Raw genomic sequence first — 17,361 nt, forward strand, 5'->3', positions numbered from 1 at the left:
CTACAAGAATACAAGTGAGGAATTTAGAGAGAGTTTCTTACTTTCCATCCTCTTCCCAAAAATATCAGACAGTGCACAATATATCAGAGTGGACAATACTCCAATAAGATTCCATCTTTATCTCAGGAGATAAGGAAAGGCAAGAGTCAAAGAAAACAATGAGAGGGACACTCAAGAGTTGACATGGCAGGGGGTGGTTTCCTGGAGTCAGATATTTAAGAATGAGCACTATCTAATCTGTTTCTGGACCGGAGTTAAACTCGGATCAGAATTTTTTATTCTACAAAGATGTCTATTTGCACATTTTTATTTTGTTTTCCTTTAATTTTTAGGGTTTCATTAAAAAAAATTAACAACTAGATAATGCAGGGACTGAGAAAGAAGAGTTTGTCCATCCCCTAGTAAGTACAGAGGGCAGGTCACCAGAATCTTAGAGGTTAAGGTTCATGGTGGTAGTTACCATACCAGTTCCCAACCAACTCCCAGTACTGGGAAGACAAGAGAAATCGTCACCTGAATTATTAGGATGTCCCAGAGTTTCAGCAATAAACCTAATCCAAACCACCTCTTTGGGCTTCCCTCATAGCTCAGTTGGTAAAGAATACACCTGCAATGCAGGAGATCCCAGTTTGATTCCTGGGTGGGAAGATACCCTGGAGAAGGGATAGGTTATCCATTCCAGTATTCTGGCCTAGAGAATTCCATGGACTGTATAGTCAATGGCACCGCAAAGAGTCAGATATGACTGATAGACTTTCACGTTCTTTCAAACTGCCTCTTTAGTTTTTGGAAGTGCCATGAAATTTACTTTAATAAAGAAAATAATTCTATTTAAGTTCCTTTAATGACTACCTCTACCTCTGAAATATATCTTATCAAAATAAGCAAGTAATCTTTTCTTTAGGATCCCACAAACGTTTTCTTAAGTATTTATTTCACTAAGACACAGCAAAAAGAAGAAAGAAATAATATATAATGCATGTTGTAATTACTGTTGGGGATTTTGGTTTACATTACTAACTGAGGTGAATACTGATAGGTTGGACACAAAAGTACACAGCTGACAGTTGTTCTCACTTGACAATTTCCTGCCATACCCTGGATCTATCCTTTTCTCACATCCTTCAGAAGAGACAAGCATCTGTTCTAGGATTAGACCGGAAACTACGCACATCAGTCTGACCATTACCCTTTGGAAAACTTTTTTAAATGCATCACTTCCCATCAGGTTAATTTCAACTTTGAGTTGAGAAGCATTAAATAAATCATGAGTATCTTAAGGCTAACTCAAACTGAAGCACATAGGTTTTACATGGAATGATTAAGACTGCCCTCTGTTGGAAGAGAAGAAAAAAAAGAGGAAATTGCAGTGCTATGGGAATTACCTTGCTATGTTTCTTTTCCCCATGTATCTAAAGTGAAACAAACATACTCTAGAAAGAAAAACAGTAGCATGTTAGTACTATATCACCATACTTTGCATAACAAATAATATTTGAAAATTCATGTGTTACAAAGAATGGCCTATTTAAAATCATATTATAATAATATGTTTTGGTATACACAAATAAATATACAACCACCAACCATATTATATCACTCTACATTTATTTGCTACAATTACTTCAGCACCAAAAAGTCTCAGGTCTTCATATACAATTCTAATGACATATTTTTAAAAAACATATCAATGAAAATCATCCTTTGAGCTTTATAGTGTGTGTCACAGCAAAGGTCTCTAATATAGTCATAAACACCTAAAAAGGTTCTTAAGCCCTAAAAATTGTGGCAATTGCTACATTTTTTATAATGGCATTAAGCCACTTTCTGGTATAGAAAATCCCAAACATACAAAAGTAGAGAGGACAGCAAACTAAACCTCATATACCCAGCACCCACCAGTTTCAACAATTATCAATTCATGGTCACTCCTGTTTAAACTTCTACCCCAAACAGGTCCTTTCCTCTCCCTCTACACTTACTACCTCCTCCATGTTTTTAAAGTAAATCCCCAACAACATCATCTATTTTCATCAGTGAATATTTCAATATAATTAGAGTAGTTTTTTTTTAATCCTTCTTTGTTTGCAAATATTTTCTACAAATGTTTTGCTGGACATGCACATACAATATCATATATGTGTACTATTTATTTTAAAATGTATTTAAAAATTACACATCACTCTAATTTTTCTTTTACCTTTCAATAAAATAGCTCAGCAAACAATATAGGACAACTTCCCCCTCTACTTAGGAAAAAACGCTAGCTTTTTTTCCTCAAGTATCTTGGAATATATATACATATACACACAAACACACTTTTCTGAAGTGGGTAGAATTACTCAGCTCTATCTAAGGGTACACATGCTAAACTCCAACATTTAAGGGGCTCCATTAAGCCAGCATCTGCTCTAAATGAATGATTAGGACAGCTGGTGCCACTTGCAGTTTTCCAGATCACACAAAGATTCCTGATGGTCTGCAAAGATGGGCTATTATTAGCTAGAGTTTTCTATAATATCACAAGTATTTTGCTTACATGTTTTTCTTCTATGTGTGAAGAAGCTATATGTCAACCTATAAACTATGAAAATAGTTTAACATTCCCTACATTATGTAAAAATATGCTGATGAAAACAAAAAAGGAGTAATATTTCATTAACTATAAACACTAAGCTCCCAAAAATAAGAGGAAATTTTATGAAAATAAGACAACTTACTCTAGAAGTATGAGAATGTTTATGAGCTCCTGGGGAGATACTTTGTTCCAGTAAGTTAAGAGTGTATCTGAAAATGGAATAAAGTGTTATAGCTTGAAATAACAGAGACCATAACAGCAAATATTAATAAAACAGTGAATTCCAAAGTACCAGTAACTTCAGTTTCAACAACCATCAACTCATAACCAGTTCTGTCTCATCTGAATCCTGCCCTCCTATCTCATCTCACTACCCAAAACCCACACTACACTCTGTTGAATTAATTCCACATATACTGCTTAATCTGTAATTATTTTCAACTTTAACAAGTATTATTACTTACTTTATAAATGTTCTTTTTGATGGCTTATCATCCCTAAAGACAGGAAGCGAAATAGACCTAGGGTTTTCCATAAAACTTTATGCAAAATGGTGCATTTATGTGCATTGTTCAGAAGGTAGGGTCAAGCACCTTTGCCTGCTACTCAAAGGGCTTGGCGAACCAAAAAGTTTGAGAACTTGAGAGGAAAAGTGATAATTTATTTCCCTCTTTCTCTTTGGACTATTAACCCTGAAGTCCCAGCACTACACATACATACCACACAGATTCATGGAAGAACTATTTTAGATATAAAAGCCCCTAAACCTATCACATATACTTCTCTTTTTAGCTGTTCTTTTTTTTTAACTTCCAACACACTCACTGAAACTTTTTTAAAAGAAAAATATTACCCCCACTTAACCTTCCATTCCATTTTTAACCTAATAAGACATAGCTAATGGTGTCAGCAGTTTCACTTCTAAATTTTAAAAACCTAGTGAAAGTGTTACTCAGTTGTGTCCGACTCTTTGTGACCACAGGGACAGTAGCCTCACTGGGCTCTTCTGTCCACGGAACTCTCAAGGCAGGAATACTGGAGTGGGTTGCCATTTCCTTCTCCAGGGGATCTTCCCGATCCAGAGATTGAACCTGACTCTCCTGCATTGTGGGCAGACTCTTTACCGACTGAGCCACGAGGAAAGATCTAGCATGGATCACAACAGTAGTCAGTTACAGAATTGCCAGTCTCCAGAGAGCCTCTAAATCTAGGAATGGACGACTAGGCAATGTTGCCCAAACGGAGGGGTGATAGGGAGGAAAGAGTGCATGACTTTTGACTTTATGTCCAACTTACTAATGACCATGGGTATTTGTGGCTTTCAATGATTATAAAATACTGACTGTCAGGAATAAAGATGCTAAAATAGGGTCAAATTAATTTGTTTCAAAAATAAATCAAGGGGTAAGTTCCAAGTCACTCCCCCCTCTTGGTACGCTCTTCAGCTCAGGGGGCTTTCCCAGAAGTCACTGCGTTTCCGGTCTCCCTAGTCCTCGGTCGGGCACAAGGTGGCCTGAAGGTGCCATCTTCCCTCCCTTTTGCCTTGGCTCCTCTCGGCAAAAGGAGGTTGGTGTCTCCTTCCAGCCCCCTACCTGCGTCCTGCTGTCCACCCCTGAGCCATCTTTGATCCATCCTCTCACCCGCCTGGTGAACTGAGACCACTTCACAGGTCTGTAGAAGGGGTGAAACTCTCGTTCGGTTCGCGGCCCAGTTCTAGTTGACGGCCCTTCCGCCATTTTTTGGTGGTGCCTGTCTCCAATCCTTCCCAATCCCAGTCAGAGAATTAAGATGAAGGCGGGGGACGTGGGTGAAGAAGACAGGGAAAGTGGGCAGAGCTCTTCCGAAGGAGATAAAATGCAGGTTAGCCTCTGTGATGTCTCTTCTGAGGAGTTTAAAAACACCTGGCTAACACTAAAAGAGCTCCATGACATAGAGCTACGCCGACTTCAGGGGAAAATAACCAGTTTGAGGAAAGAGCGATTGTCAGACGGGAGGCAGACAGGATCCATATGCAGAATTAAAGAGTTGACAGAGCAACAGAGAGCCCTGAAGGACACTATCCATGACCTGCGAGGTCAGTTAAACACCAAAGTATGTGATCGCTGTACAGTAAATGAAACGTACAGGAATACGCTACAGCAAGAATTTTATGATATCCAACAACAAAATCTTAAGTTTATTGGTGAGCTCACAGCAGAAAGGAATAAATTAAGAGAAGAAAACAAGCAGCTTTTGGCTAAGCTCAAGATGAAACAGCGAGAGTTTCACTGTTCTTTTTCTGATAGTGGTGACGACTTCGTCCCTGGGTCTCAAACGAGCGAGTCAGTTATTTCGATCAGGGACCCTCCGCCCGGACCTGAGAGTTACGTGGCTGTCAAACTGATAACGCAAACGAATACCAAACAGACGAAATCTAGCGGGAAAAAGAAACAGCCACACAGTTCCAAGTTTCAGGTTCCATTTTACAGTCAGGATGTCTTTGAGGTGCCAGAGAGCCCTCAGGAGAAGATTTCCTCTAACAAAAGTAATCCTATGGCAATAAGGAGTGGCAGACAGAAGTCAACTAGCACTGTTGCTTCAGCATCTACAGTCAGCCCTCAAACAGTGTATGGATTTCCAGATAGTGGTGACGACTTCGTCCCTGGGTCTCAAACGAGCGAGTCAGTTATTTCGATCAGGGACCCTCCGCCCGGAGTTGAGAGTCACGTGGCTGTCAAACTGATAACGCAAAGGAATACCAAACAGATGAAATCTAGCGGGAAAAAGAAACAGCCACACAGTTCCAAGTTTCAGGTTCCATTTTACAGTCAGGATGTCTTTGAGGTGCCAGAGAGCCCTCAGGAGAAGATTTCCTCTAACAGAAGTAATCCTATGGCAATAAGGAGTGGCAGACAGAAGTCAACTAGCACTGTTGCTTCAGCATCTACAGTCAGCCCTCAAACAGTGTATGGATTTCCAGATAGTGGTGATGACTTCGTCCCTGGGTCTCAAACGAGCGAGTCAGTTATTTCGATCAGGGACCCTCCGCCCGGACCTGAGAGTTATGTGGCTGTCAAATTGATAACGCAAAGGAATACCAAACAGATGAAATCTAGCGGGAAAAAGAAACAGCCACACAGTTCCAAGTTTCAGGTTCCATTTTACAGTCAGGATGTCTTTGAGGTGCCAGAGAGCCCTCAGGAGAAGATTTCCTCTAACAGAAGTAATCCTATGGCGATAAGGAGTGGCAGTCAGAAGTCAACTAGCACTGTTGCTTCAGCATCTACAGTCAGCCCTCAAACAGTGTATGGATTTCCAGATAGTGGTGACGACTTCGTCCCTGGGTCTCAAACGAGCGAGTCAGTTATTTCGATCAGGGACCCTCCGCCCGGACCTGAGAGTTATGTGGCTGTCAAATTGATAACGCAAAGGAATACCAAACAGATGAAATCTAGCGGGAAAAAGAAACAGCCACACAGTTCCAAGTTTCAGGTTCCATTTTACAGTCAGGATGTCTTTGAGGTGCCAGAGAGCCCTCAGGAGAAGATTTCCTCTAACAGAAGTAATCCTATGGCAATAAGGAGTGGCAGTCAGAAGTCAACTAGCACTGTTGCTTCAGCATCTACAGTCAGCCCTCAAACAGTGTATGGATTTCCAGATAGTGGTGATGACTTCGTCCCTGGGTCTCAAACGAGCGAGTCAGTTATTTCGATCAGGGACCCTCCACCCGGACTTGAGAGTTATGTGGCTGTCAAATTGATAACGCAAAGGAATACCAAACAGATGAAATCTAGCGGGAAAAAGAAACAGCCACACAGTTCCAAGTTTCAGGTTCCATTTTACAGTCAGGACGTCTTTGAGGTGCCAGAGAGCCCTCAGGAGAAGATTTCCTCTAACAGAAGTAATCCTATGGCAATAAGGAGTGACAGTCAGAAGTCAACTAGCACTGTTGCTTCAGCATCTACAGTCAGCCCTCAAACAGTGTATGGATTTCCAGATGACTCCAGCCTTCCTGATGCCACACTTGGCCATCCACAAAGCAAATCAATTTTCACACAGAGGACCTCCTCACAGAGGATCTCCACACCAAAGCGTGAACCTGAGACTGATTTCCCTCAGAGCCTTTCCAGTATTTCTCCAGGAGAAGACCTACCTACTGAAATATTATCTGAAACATCAGAGGAAAGTGTGATTGATTATAGCAAAAGCATTTTTGCTCCTTTTACACGGAGAGGCGAAAACACCACCACTTTACATCTATTTCCTGTAGACTATGCTTCAAGATCTGAAGTGACAAGACCATCATTTGGTGTTTTTCAGGTTTTAATGAGAGAGAGCAGTAGCGAGACACCTTGCAGTGAACAGTCCACAGCAAGGAAGAATACTAATGGAGCTACAGGTGCAGCCCATGATGCTGATAAGCCACAAGGTGAAACTTAGGCTTGCACTTCGGGGTCTTCAAGAAAGAGAAAAGTCAAGATACGGCTAGAAAAAGGGGGGAAGTAGCTTTCTCTCCATCTCTCTCTTAAGGAGACTGCTTTTCTTTTCCAAGAGGACACTCTTCCTATCAATTCAGACTATTTACATTTGTATTCAGACTATATAACTGAAAATTACTGACTATGATTCTACTTCCCAGAATATAATATACAGGCAATAAAAAGTTGGGCAAATGACTAAGACTTTGAAACAGTGACTTATTGACAGTTAATAAAATTCAGCTACAAATAAAGAAACTTACTTTTCAGAATCCCTCTACTTCTGTATAAGAGGTCTACCATCTTTTTGTTGAAATTAAGCTGCTAGTGTCTATGAGTCAGTGTGTGCCATGCTAAATTGGTTTAGCTGTGTCCTACTTTTTGGAACACTATGGACTGTAGCCTGCCAGGCTCCTCTGTCTGTGGAATTCTCTAGAAGAATACTAGAGTGGGTTGTCATGCCCTCCTCCTGGGGATCTTCCCATCCATGGAGTCTCTTAGACTCCTGCATTGGCAGGCGAGTTCTTTATTACTAGTGCCACCTGGGAAGCCCTTATGAGTCAATAAGAAGGCTTAAAAAAAAGAAAGCCAAGAGAACACCTAAAAGGCTGGACTGTAAGAGTTCAACCGTGAAATACATATAAAGTGAAATACTTACTGGACTTGACAAGGTAACTACAATACGGACACTGAGAAAGATTCAGAAGCAGATAGTTTTCAGAATAAAATGAGTATGACTTTACAGATACCATACAGCATGACTTAAATTACAAAAGAGAAGATGTGACACAGACTGTATACTAGTTATTAAAATTTGCTTTTAAAAATCAAAAACCAAGAACAGAAGAGGGACAAACCTCATTAACAAAGACCAAGTATTGAGCAAGCAAGGACAACATTTACAAGAGGAGACCTTTTCAAGAAACAAAGCAGTTATGGTTTTACCCATAACATAAAGCAGCCAGTCTTTATGGTGGCTTGTCACTGGTTATCAGTGTGTGTGTGTGTGCACATGCGCATGCACTTGCATACATATGCAAGTGTGCACATGCGTAATGGAGTGGAGGAGGGGAGAACTACTCAGCCATGCATGTCTCTCTCCTCCTCCCTTTCTTCTCTCCTCCCCCTACCACCCTCATTTTCCCTGGCTGTGGCGGTATTCAGCTCCTTTTTTCCTTACAGTTTTTGTTCCCCCTTGTATCCTTGAGCCTTTTGAAAACATAAAGTTATTGAGTGAATTCATGTGCCATTAGACTCACCCTTTTAAATAGAGTACAATACAGTAGTTTATGGTATATTTAAAAATTTGTAAAACCATCACCACAGTTTTAGAATATTTTCATCACCCTTAAAAAAGCCCATACATAATAGCAGTCACTTTCTACATTCCCCCACTTTTTAGCTTGTGGGGAGACAAAAACAGTAAGCTGTGGCTATGGTTGTTAATTTGATTCATGATTTCTTGGAATGAAATACCACCAGGGTTGAATATTATCGCCCTTTACATATTTCTTTCCCAAAACATGGAAGCTTATAACATAGTCTCAATAATCTTTGACTTTTACTCTAAATCATACATTCTAAGTAGTTGAAGATTCTAGTTTTTTAAAACTGTTTTATTAATGTACTTTAGAATTAACTATTCATATCTAGCTTTTGATGTTTTTCAATCTCTGGCAAGTTAACTATCAACTTATTTCATGTTTTTATATCCTGCATTATTACAAAAATGTTTAAAATAATATTTATTAAGAACAAAATACAGAAAATAAGTAAAATTTACTGTATTATGATTTGACTTTTATTCTAAATCACACATTGTTAGTGCTTGAAGATTCTACTTATTTAAAACTTTTGTTAATGTGTTTTAGAATTAACTAGTGATATCTAGCTTTTGATGTGTTTCAATCTCTCTGGCAAATTAACTATCAAGTCATTTTATGTTTTTATATCCTGTATTATTACAAAAATGTTTAAAATAATATTTACTAAAAACAAAATAGAAAATAAGTAAAATTTACTGTATTATGATTTGACTTTTATCCTATATCATACATTGTTAGTACTTGAAGATTCTACTTACTTAAAGCTATTTTGTTAAATGTATTTTAGAATTAACTTCATATTTAGCTTTTGATGTGTTTCAGTCTCTCTGGCAAGTTAACTATCAACTCATTTTGTTTTTTTTTTAATTTTTTATTTTTCAGCGGGTTTTGTCATACATTGATATATCCTGTATTATTACAAAAATGTTTAAAATAATATTTACTAAAAACAAAATAGAAAATAAGTAAAATCTACTGTACTGTGATTTGACTTTTACTGTAAATCATACATTCTAAGTACTTGAAGATTCTACTTAAAGCTCTTTTATTAATGTACTTTAGAATTAACTATTCATATCTAACTTTTGATGTGTTTCAATCTCTCTGGCAAGTTAACTATCAACTTATGTTTTTATGTTCTGCATTATTACAAAAAATGTCTAATATTTACTAAAAACTAAATAGAAAATAAGTTAAAATTTAACTACTGTATTACGATGGTCAAAACCTGGGTGCTTTTATGTTCTTCATTTCTGCTTTTTTTTTTTTTTAAGAATATTTATTTGGCTGCACAGGGTCTTAGGTGCAGTATGTGGGATCTATTTCCCTGTCCAGAAATTGAATCCAGGACCCCTGCATTGGCAGTGCAGCATCTTAGCTACAGGGAAATCCCTAGGTTTTTGTTTGTTTTGTTTTGGGGGGTCTTTCGGGTGGTTTTATGATTGTTATTTTTTCTTTTTGAGCAAAAGTAGAAAAGGAATAAAGAGGAGGGAATTGTATAAACAAAGGTGGTACTTGGAATGAGATAGAACCTTCTGATTTTACTTCCAAAGGACATGCAGTTTATTAAAATCCTTTGCTTATATTCTATTATATATGGTAAAGAGGAAATGATAAATTATAAATAATAAAATTATACATCAAGGTAAAAAGAACAGCCTGGAAAAGAACCTGACACCATACAAATCTGTATAATGGTCCTGTGAAGATAACGACAGCATTCCTTACCCTCAAAGAACCTTTCCTGTCTTTTTGTTTGAGTTTGATTTTGTAAATCCTGGGTTAAATAAACACTACAGTGTTAAATATGACTTTTGGTTATTGTTATTTTCTTCTGTTTACATTGGTCATTTAATGCATTCTATGCTCTGCATGAAAAAAATACTCTAGCACTTCTAAAACTATTGCCTCTCTTTAGCAAGTAAGTAAGTGTTAGTCGCTCAGTTGTGCCCGATTCTTTGCGACCCCATGAACTAAAGCCCACCAGGCTCCTCTGTCCATGAGATTTTCCAGGCAAGGACACTGGAGTGGGTTGCCATTTCCTTCTCCAGGGGATATTCCCAACCCAGGGATTGAACCTGGGTCTCCTGCACTGCAGGCAGATTCTTTATCGACTGAGCCACAAGGGAAGCTTTAGAAACTAATTTTAAAGAAAAAAAATTATTTCAAAGAATCAAACCTGTATGATGGAAATGAATCTATTCTAAGTTAAAATATAGGAACATTGTAAGGTCAAAGTCTTCAAAGTTCTGTTTGTAATGTGCCTATATCCTACATGCAGATGATGGTCAAATATTTGTTACATGAACTTGTGAGCCTGTGAGGGTAGAGTACAGTCTATGATTAATATGCTGGTAACTCACCTTCAGAAATCATTTTTACTATATACAAATAGCACATCAAGAGGCTTCTGATTTCATATTGATCCAATCGGTTATACTGGGATACACTACTCCTTGTAGAACTCTGCCGAGTCTGTAATACAAAGATAGGGTTTTTATGAAACAATGCTGGTATTTTAGCTTCCCACAGCCTTTAACTCAATAACTATTTTAATTAGTCCTGTTTGGGAAACTTCTAAGCATGTCACAGATACCACATTTGGAAGGTAAATGGGTTAAATCTTTGTTGCTACTGCACCTGGTAATATCACTGGATATTATCTTGCAGTCTTCATCAAGATATGGCCATGAATATACTGTGTATGTTTCATTCCCTAAGTCCTGTGTTTTAGTAAGGTAACGTTTTAAATCATATGTGGGTATTCTAGGAAAAATAGCTTTTATGTCGAGGAGAAACTTACATTTTAAACTTTTTAACTTGAATCTCCCATTAAGAGTTTATTAAAATTCAACTTCTAAATAATAGTTCAGAGAACTTCTAAATAATAGTTCAGAGAATCTATCTTAAAAAGAAGCTTAATGATATTACAAGACAGTTTTACTAAGAAGGACCCAGTAATACTTCAAAATTGGCGCCTCTACAAAGTAGTGATGTTCCTATTATTTAGTAACTTTTGTTTAAATATCAGTTAAGCATGACAAGATCTGACTTATTTGGGGATTTATATGAATACCGTAATAACAATCTCCTAAAGAATTTACCCTTGTTAGAAACCAGTGCTTTCAGCTGAGCTAACCTGGGCAGAGGCTATACACTTACTAATGTAGGATTTACTAAGAACTTTTACTTGGAGCAAAACATCTAGGTTCTGAATGCTTGCTAGCTGTGTGACTACTGGCAAGTCATTAACCTCTTTGCCCTTTGTATGCCTTACCTATGACAGTATCTGTTGTCTTATTTCTAAGTGGTGTGAAATAAGAACTTTATGATTAAACAAAGTCCATGGGGTCATAAAGCGTTGGATATGACTTAGTGACTGAACAACAATAGGCAAAGACTCAAGGGAGTATATATAGAGTGGTTCTTAAGGGGGTGGTTCCCAACCAGCAGCATCAGCATCACCTGGGAACTAAGAAATACAAATGAGCAGGCCCCCAGACTGACAGAAACAGGATGAAGCTCAGCTATCTATTTTTATAAAGTCCCCCAGATGATTCTGATACACAGAACACCATGATCTAGAAGAAGTGCTGAAATTAGAAAACTTGGGTTTAGGTCTGACCCTGCCATAGTTATGTGGCTGCCCTAAGTCACAATCCCAGTTTTCATTTGTAAATTGAGAATTGGAATTTATTATTTTTATGGACCCTTCTAACTAATTTTACATGGTTCTATGATTTCATGTAGAGCATGACAAGGCTTTACCGGTCTAAAATGAAGTTTCTCTGTCTCAAGGCTGACCTATCCCAAACTTTAATGTTAGGCTTGAAACAATCTCATGGAAAAGTTAGAGAATATATTCTGATTAAGTGATTCTGGGATGTTGAGATCATCAATTTGGGGATCTAATGTTTTTTCATCCCAAGTTAAGGTCATTACTCTTAGAAAAGAATAAAAAGCTGAATTAATCCTGCCAGGGAGTAATTTAAGTGATAAGGGTATGTTAGGCTTTTTTAAAATATTTTTTTTCATTTATTTATATTAGTTGGAGGCTAATTACTTTACAATATTGTAGTGGTTTTTGCCATACATTGACATGAATTAGTCATGGATTTACATGTGTTCCTCATCCTGAACCCCCCTCCCACCTCCCTCCCCATCCCATCCCTCTGGGTCATCCCAGTGCACCAGCCCTGAGCACTTGTCTCATGCATCCAACCTGGGCTGGTGATCTGTTTCACAATTGATAATATACATGGTTCAATGCTATTCTCTCAGATCATCCCACCCTCACCTTCTCCCACAGAGTCCAAAAGTCTGTTCTATACATCTGTGTCTCTTTTCCTGTCTTTCATATAGGGTTATCATTATCATCTTTCTAAATTCCATATATATGCATTAGTATACTGTATTGGTGTTTTTCTTTCTGGCTTATTTCATTCTATAAAATGGGCACCAGTTTCATCCACCTCATTAGAACTGATTCAAATGCATTCTTTTTAATGGCTGAGTAATATTCCATTGCATATATGTACCACAACTTTCTTATCCACTCGTCTGCTGATGGGCATCTAGGTTGCTTCCACGTCCTGGCTATTATAAACAGTGCTGCGATGAACATTGGGGTGCACGTGTCTCTTTCAGTTCTGGTTTCCTCGGTGTGTATGCCCAGGAGTGGGATTGCTGGGTCATATGGCAGTTCTATTTACAGTTTTTTAAGGAATCTCCACACCGTTCTCCATAGTGGCTGTACTAGTTTGCATTCCCACCAACAGTATAAGAGGGTTCCCTTAGGCGTTTTAAACTTGAACCTTCCCTCTCTAGAACAGTTTTACAGATTCAAAGTTCGAACTCAGAAAGATGAATACCTTATCCTCTATAAATAGCTTTTGAGATATCCAAGTACCAGCTGCCAGGATAGGAAGGAACTGCTACATTATGGGATATTTTTTATAGATATAGTATAGACTACAGGAGAATAGAGAGCTCCTTCTTTACATAAAAGGAAAGACTGTCATAGTTAAAACATCACCAGGGTTAACCTATATATTTTAGGGTCTTACATTTTCACCAGTGCTCCCCTGATCTGGAAATCCAGTTGCTCCTTCTGGGATGAGTGAACCTCTTGAATCTTCCCTCTTAATTCCATGTCCATTTTGAAAAGACCCATAAGCTGGAAAAAGCCAAGTCCTTGTTAGCAACAGGAGGAACTGTCAAAAATAGTTTGAAAAATAAGTTGGGTTATCATAAACATAGTTTGGGTTAATTGGGCTTCCCAGGTGGTGCTAGTGTTAAAAACCTGCCTGCCAATGCAGGAGGCATAAGAGATGCAAGTTGGATCCCTGGGAATATCTCCAGGAACAGGGCATGGCAGCCCACTCCGGTATTCTTGACTGGAGAGAGAAGGACAGAGGAGCCTGGCAGGCTACAGTCCATAGGGTCACAGATAATTGGACATGACTGAAGTGGCTCAGCACCAGGTTAATTTTGGTAAAGTCATATTTTAAGAAACAGATCTTGGTCATCTAAAATGTGAATTTTATATACTATATTAAAACACCATAGGAAGCCAAATAAAGTGTAAGCGATTTTTTTCCACCTTAAAACACTTTTAACATGATGAAACTACAAGAAATTCCTTGGAGGTCATAAAATAAAGGCAAACAATGAGAGATAATTATATAGATAAGGAAACTTTGGCCCAGAAAAGGGAAGTGTCTTGTCCAAGACTGGAGACAGATAAGAGGATTGGAAACTAGTGTTTTTCTCATTAGCCTCCATTTTCTTAGTATACTAAGCTACTTTTTTATACAAGCTGAGACATGGAAACCTAAGCAAAGAAACATGGCTACCAAGTGTGAGTCAGATTTTAATTAAACTTTAGTAGAGATCATGCTAGATATAGCTTTTATCACGAAATATTTCAAAAAATATAGAGAAGTATAGGGTACATTTCTAGACAGCCATACCATGTATAATCTTTAAAGGAAGGACTTAATTACCAGTGTCTTTGTCAGTGCTCAGACTCCCTCTATTTGTAGGTGAAGTGAAGCCACATGCAAACTCATCCCTGGATGCCTGTAACACAATGTGATATCTCTGTCACTTAAACAAATTTGTACACTAGGATAAGAAATCGGAAATAGCAGAATGAAAGGGTACCCCAATTTTAAACAAAGCTCACTGTGAAAGTCTAAATCAGGTATCAGTACTGGTATTTAGGTGACTTCTCTTTTAAAAATGGATCCGAGTATACTGTTATAACTATGACCTCTGGCAAAGTGATACAACTCTAGGTGGTTGGTAAAAGCTGCAATTCGTGTGGTCTGAACATGGTTCCATTCTCCTCCTTGAACCAAAGGCAGTACTAGAAGGAGAGGTGTGACCAGGGGCCCTACATGAACTTGAGCTGCAAAAGAAAGAACAGGTAAGTAAAATATTTCCACATATCACGGTCGAATGTTGTGGAGTGAGCATAAGCATGAGTGACTGTGAAGAAAGGCTCGCTTGACACTCGCTTGACACTCGCTTGACACCAGGTAGGTGATGCAACATCTGCATTTAGCTGATTTACATAATTGGAAGCTATAGGCAATCAAGCCCTCAGTGGGGCTTAAAAGCAGCTTTCTCAGGAACCCAGGGCAGGCTTGACAAATCTGGAGACATTTATTATGGGGAATTTCCAAAGGAAGCTGTGAGGAACAGTTTTACCTGCCACCCACTCAGCTACTGAACATGTGATGGGGATCTCTGGCCATACAAAGCATGGACTGGGGGTAGGGCAGGAGTTATTCACCCTACTGGGCAAACTCTATAAAGTATACACCACATTTTAAAATGGTGACTGGTCAAATGGAGCATGTCTGGAAGGTTGTAATCGAGAATGTAAAGGGTTTGAAACGACAAGTGATGAAGTGGAGCTAGCTGGTTTGAAGAAAAATTTAGAAGGGACATGTATGAAGGGGTATTGTGTGGAGGTAGAAGTGGATGTGCTCTGTGTACCTCTAGAAGGCAAAACCAGGACAAGTGGATAGAAAATCGTGTAGATCAAATGCAAGAAGGAAAGTTTTAAATACAACTATGGCAAAAGGTTGTTTTTGCCAAGTGGGAGACTAATCATCTCCAATGTTCCTTGCAACTCTAAGATTCTAAGGGGAGAAAGAAAACACAGACCAAACATGATGGGTTAAAAGCCGCTCACCAGAAGTGCTGAAACAAGGCTGTCAAAGGGAGGGAGAAGTGAAGGAATATAGTTTAATCCCTGGAGCCTAACATTTTGGAAAGTGAATGTTTTGTTCAATTTTGCAGTCGAATAAATAGATGAAGGCATATAACAGCAGCAAATCTTAAAAACAACACACTGAGCACAAGGGATTCTTGGTGTTCCTTTGGACCTCATTACTCAAAGTGTGGTCCTTAGACCAGAAAGAGCCAAAAGTTTGTTTGAAACATATAATCTCAAATCCCACCCCAGGGCTACTACATTAGAATTTGTCTTAATTCCCCAGATGATCTATATGCACATTAAGATTTGAGAAGTACTGCTACAGGACAAAGTATACATTTAAAATGTTGTAAAAGGTGAACTATTGAGACCATACAGCATATGACTCTAATTCCAAATGCAGTCAATAAAACAGGATAAAATGCCAACAGAAACACATGACTACTTACAGAATTAGGCATGGCAGCACAAGAATACAATGTATCTCGACCTGCTAATCGCTGTATATTTTCCAAAAGCAGTCCAACAAATGGGAGGTACAACTGTGCTATTTTGGCTTGTTGGTTCTGCAAAATAATTATCAAAAGTTTAATAGATGCCGACAGGACTCACAGTGGAGAAAAGCAGGATGCTAGCCCTGGAGAAGGCAATGGCATCCCACTCCAGTACTCTTGCCTGGAAAACCCCATGGACGGAGGAGTCTGGTAGGCTGCAGTCCATGGGGTCGCTAAGAGTTGGGCATGACTGAGCGACTTCACTTTCACTTTTCACTTTCACTCATTGGAGAAGGAAATGGCAACCCACTCCAGTGTTTTCGCCTGGGGAATCCCAGGGACAGAGGAACCTGGTGGGCTGCCGTCTATGGGGTCGCAGAGTCAGACACGACTGAAGCGACTTAACAGCAGCAGCCCTAGAGAGTTAAGGTCTATATAAAGTCATGATTTCAATGAGCCCAGACTCTTGCATCTTCCCATTAATGGAGAAGCATTAACCCATTAATTCAGGTGTGTCATTAGCAGTCATCTTTTGATGTTCTGCTGCATGTTGGTCTGTGTGATTTTCAGCAAAATCCCCTAGCTTCTCCCTTAACTCTTTGGGACAGCTCCTCAGAGCTACCTGAGAAATTTTGTCTTGGTCTAGTCCTCAGGGCATTTGTGCTCTGCCACTTCAGTCGTGTATGATTCTTTGCGGCCCTATGGACTATAGTCTGCCAGCCTCCTCTGTCCATGAGATTCTCCAGGCAAGAATCCTGGAGCAGGTTGCCATGTCCTCCTCCAGGGAATCTCCCAGACCCAGAGACCAAACCTGTTTCTCCTGTGTCTCCTGCATTGCAGGCTGATTCTTTACCACTGAGCCACTGGGAAAGCCCAGCCCTCAATAAGACCACCAAAAACAACTGAACTTTCAGATTATGCATTTGTCTGTCATCAACAGATGATGTATATGTAATAAAATACTATGCGGCAGTTAAAAAAAAAAAAAAAAAAAAAAAAAAAAAAAAGTTTAATAGATATTTAATATGTATATATCACTAATAAACTTGGCTCCATCTATCTGTTTAAAGACTAAAAGTGAGCTAATATCCATAACGATCAATGAAGCACAAGTCTATTTATACTCATAGTCTCAAAACTAATTACCAGAGAACTTTGTTGGTATTTGGATTTATATACAATATAGTCAAATCACATCCCTCAAACATCACTACATAAAAGACAAAAGTTTCTTTTTTTAAATAGCAGTTGACTTATAAAGCAGATCATATTAGTCCTC

At 38.7% G+C, this 17,361-nt stretch overlaps 1 protein-coding gene across 3 annotated transcripts in view; it reads right to left on the reverse strand.

The window, feature by feature from the left end:
* Positions 1–17,361, reverse strand: part of DOCK11 (dedicator of cytokinesis 11) — a 203,717-nt gene that overhangs the window by 51,358 nt on the left and 134,998 nt on the right. For all 3 annotated transcript variants that reach the window (XM_065915011.1, XM_065915009.1, XM_065915012.1), the window contains 6 exons: positions 16,038–16,154; positions 14,366–14,441; positions 13,427–13,536; positions 10,724–10,835; positions 2,721–2,787; positions 1,386–1,433 (listed from right to left, as the gene is read on the reverse strand). In XM_065915011.1, coding sequence (XP_065771083.1) covers positions 1,386–1,433; positions 2,721–2,787; positions 10,724–10,835; positions 13,427–13,536; positions 14,366–14,441; positions 16,038–16,154 — 530 coding nt within the window. The remainder of the gene's footprint in view (positions 1–1,385; positions 1,434–2,720; positions 2,788–10,723; positions 10,836–13,426; positions 13,537–14,365; positions 14,442–16,037; positions 16,155–17,361) is intronic.

The sequence above is a fragment of the Muntiacus reevesi genome, chromosome X (genome assembly GCF_963930625.1).
Source record: "Muntiacus reevesi chromosome X, mMunRee1.1, whole genome shotgun sequence".
In the NCBI taxonomy this organism is placed as follows: domain Eukaryota; kingdom Metazoa; phylum Chordata; class Mammalia; order Artiodactyla; family Cervidae; genus Muntiacus; species Muntiacus reevesi.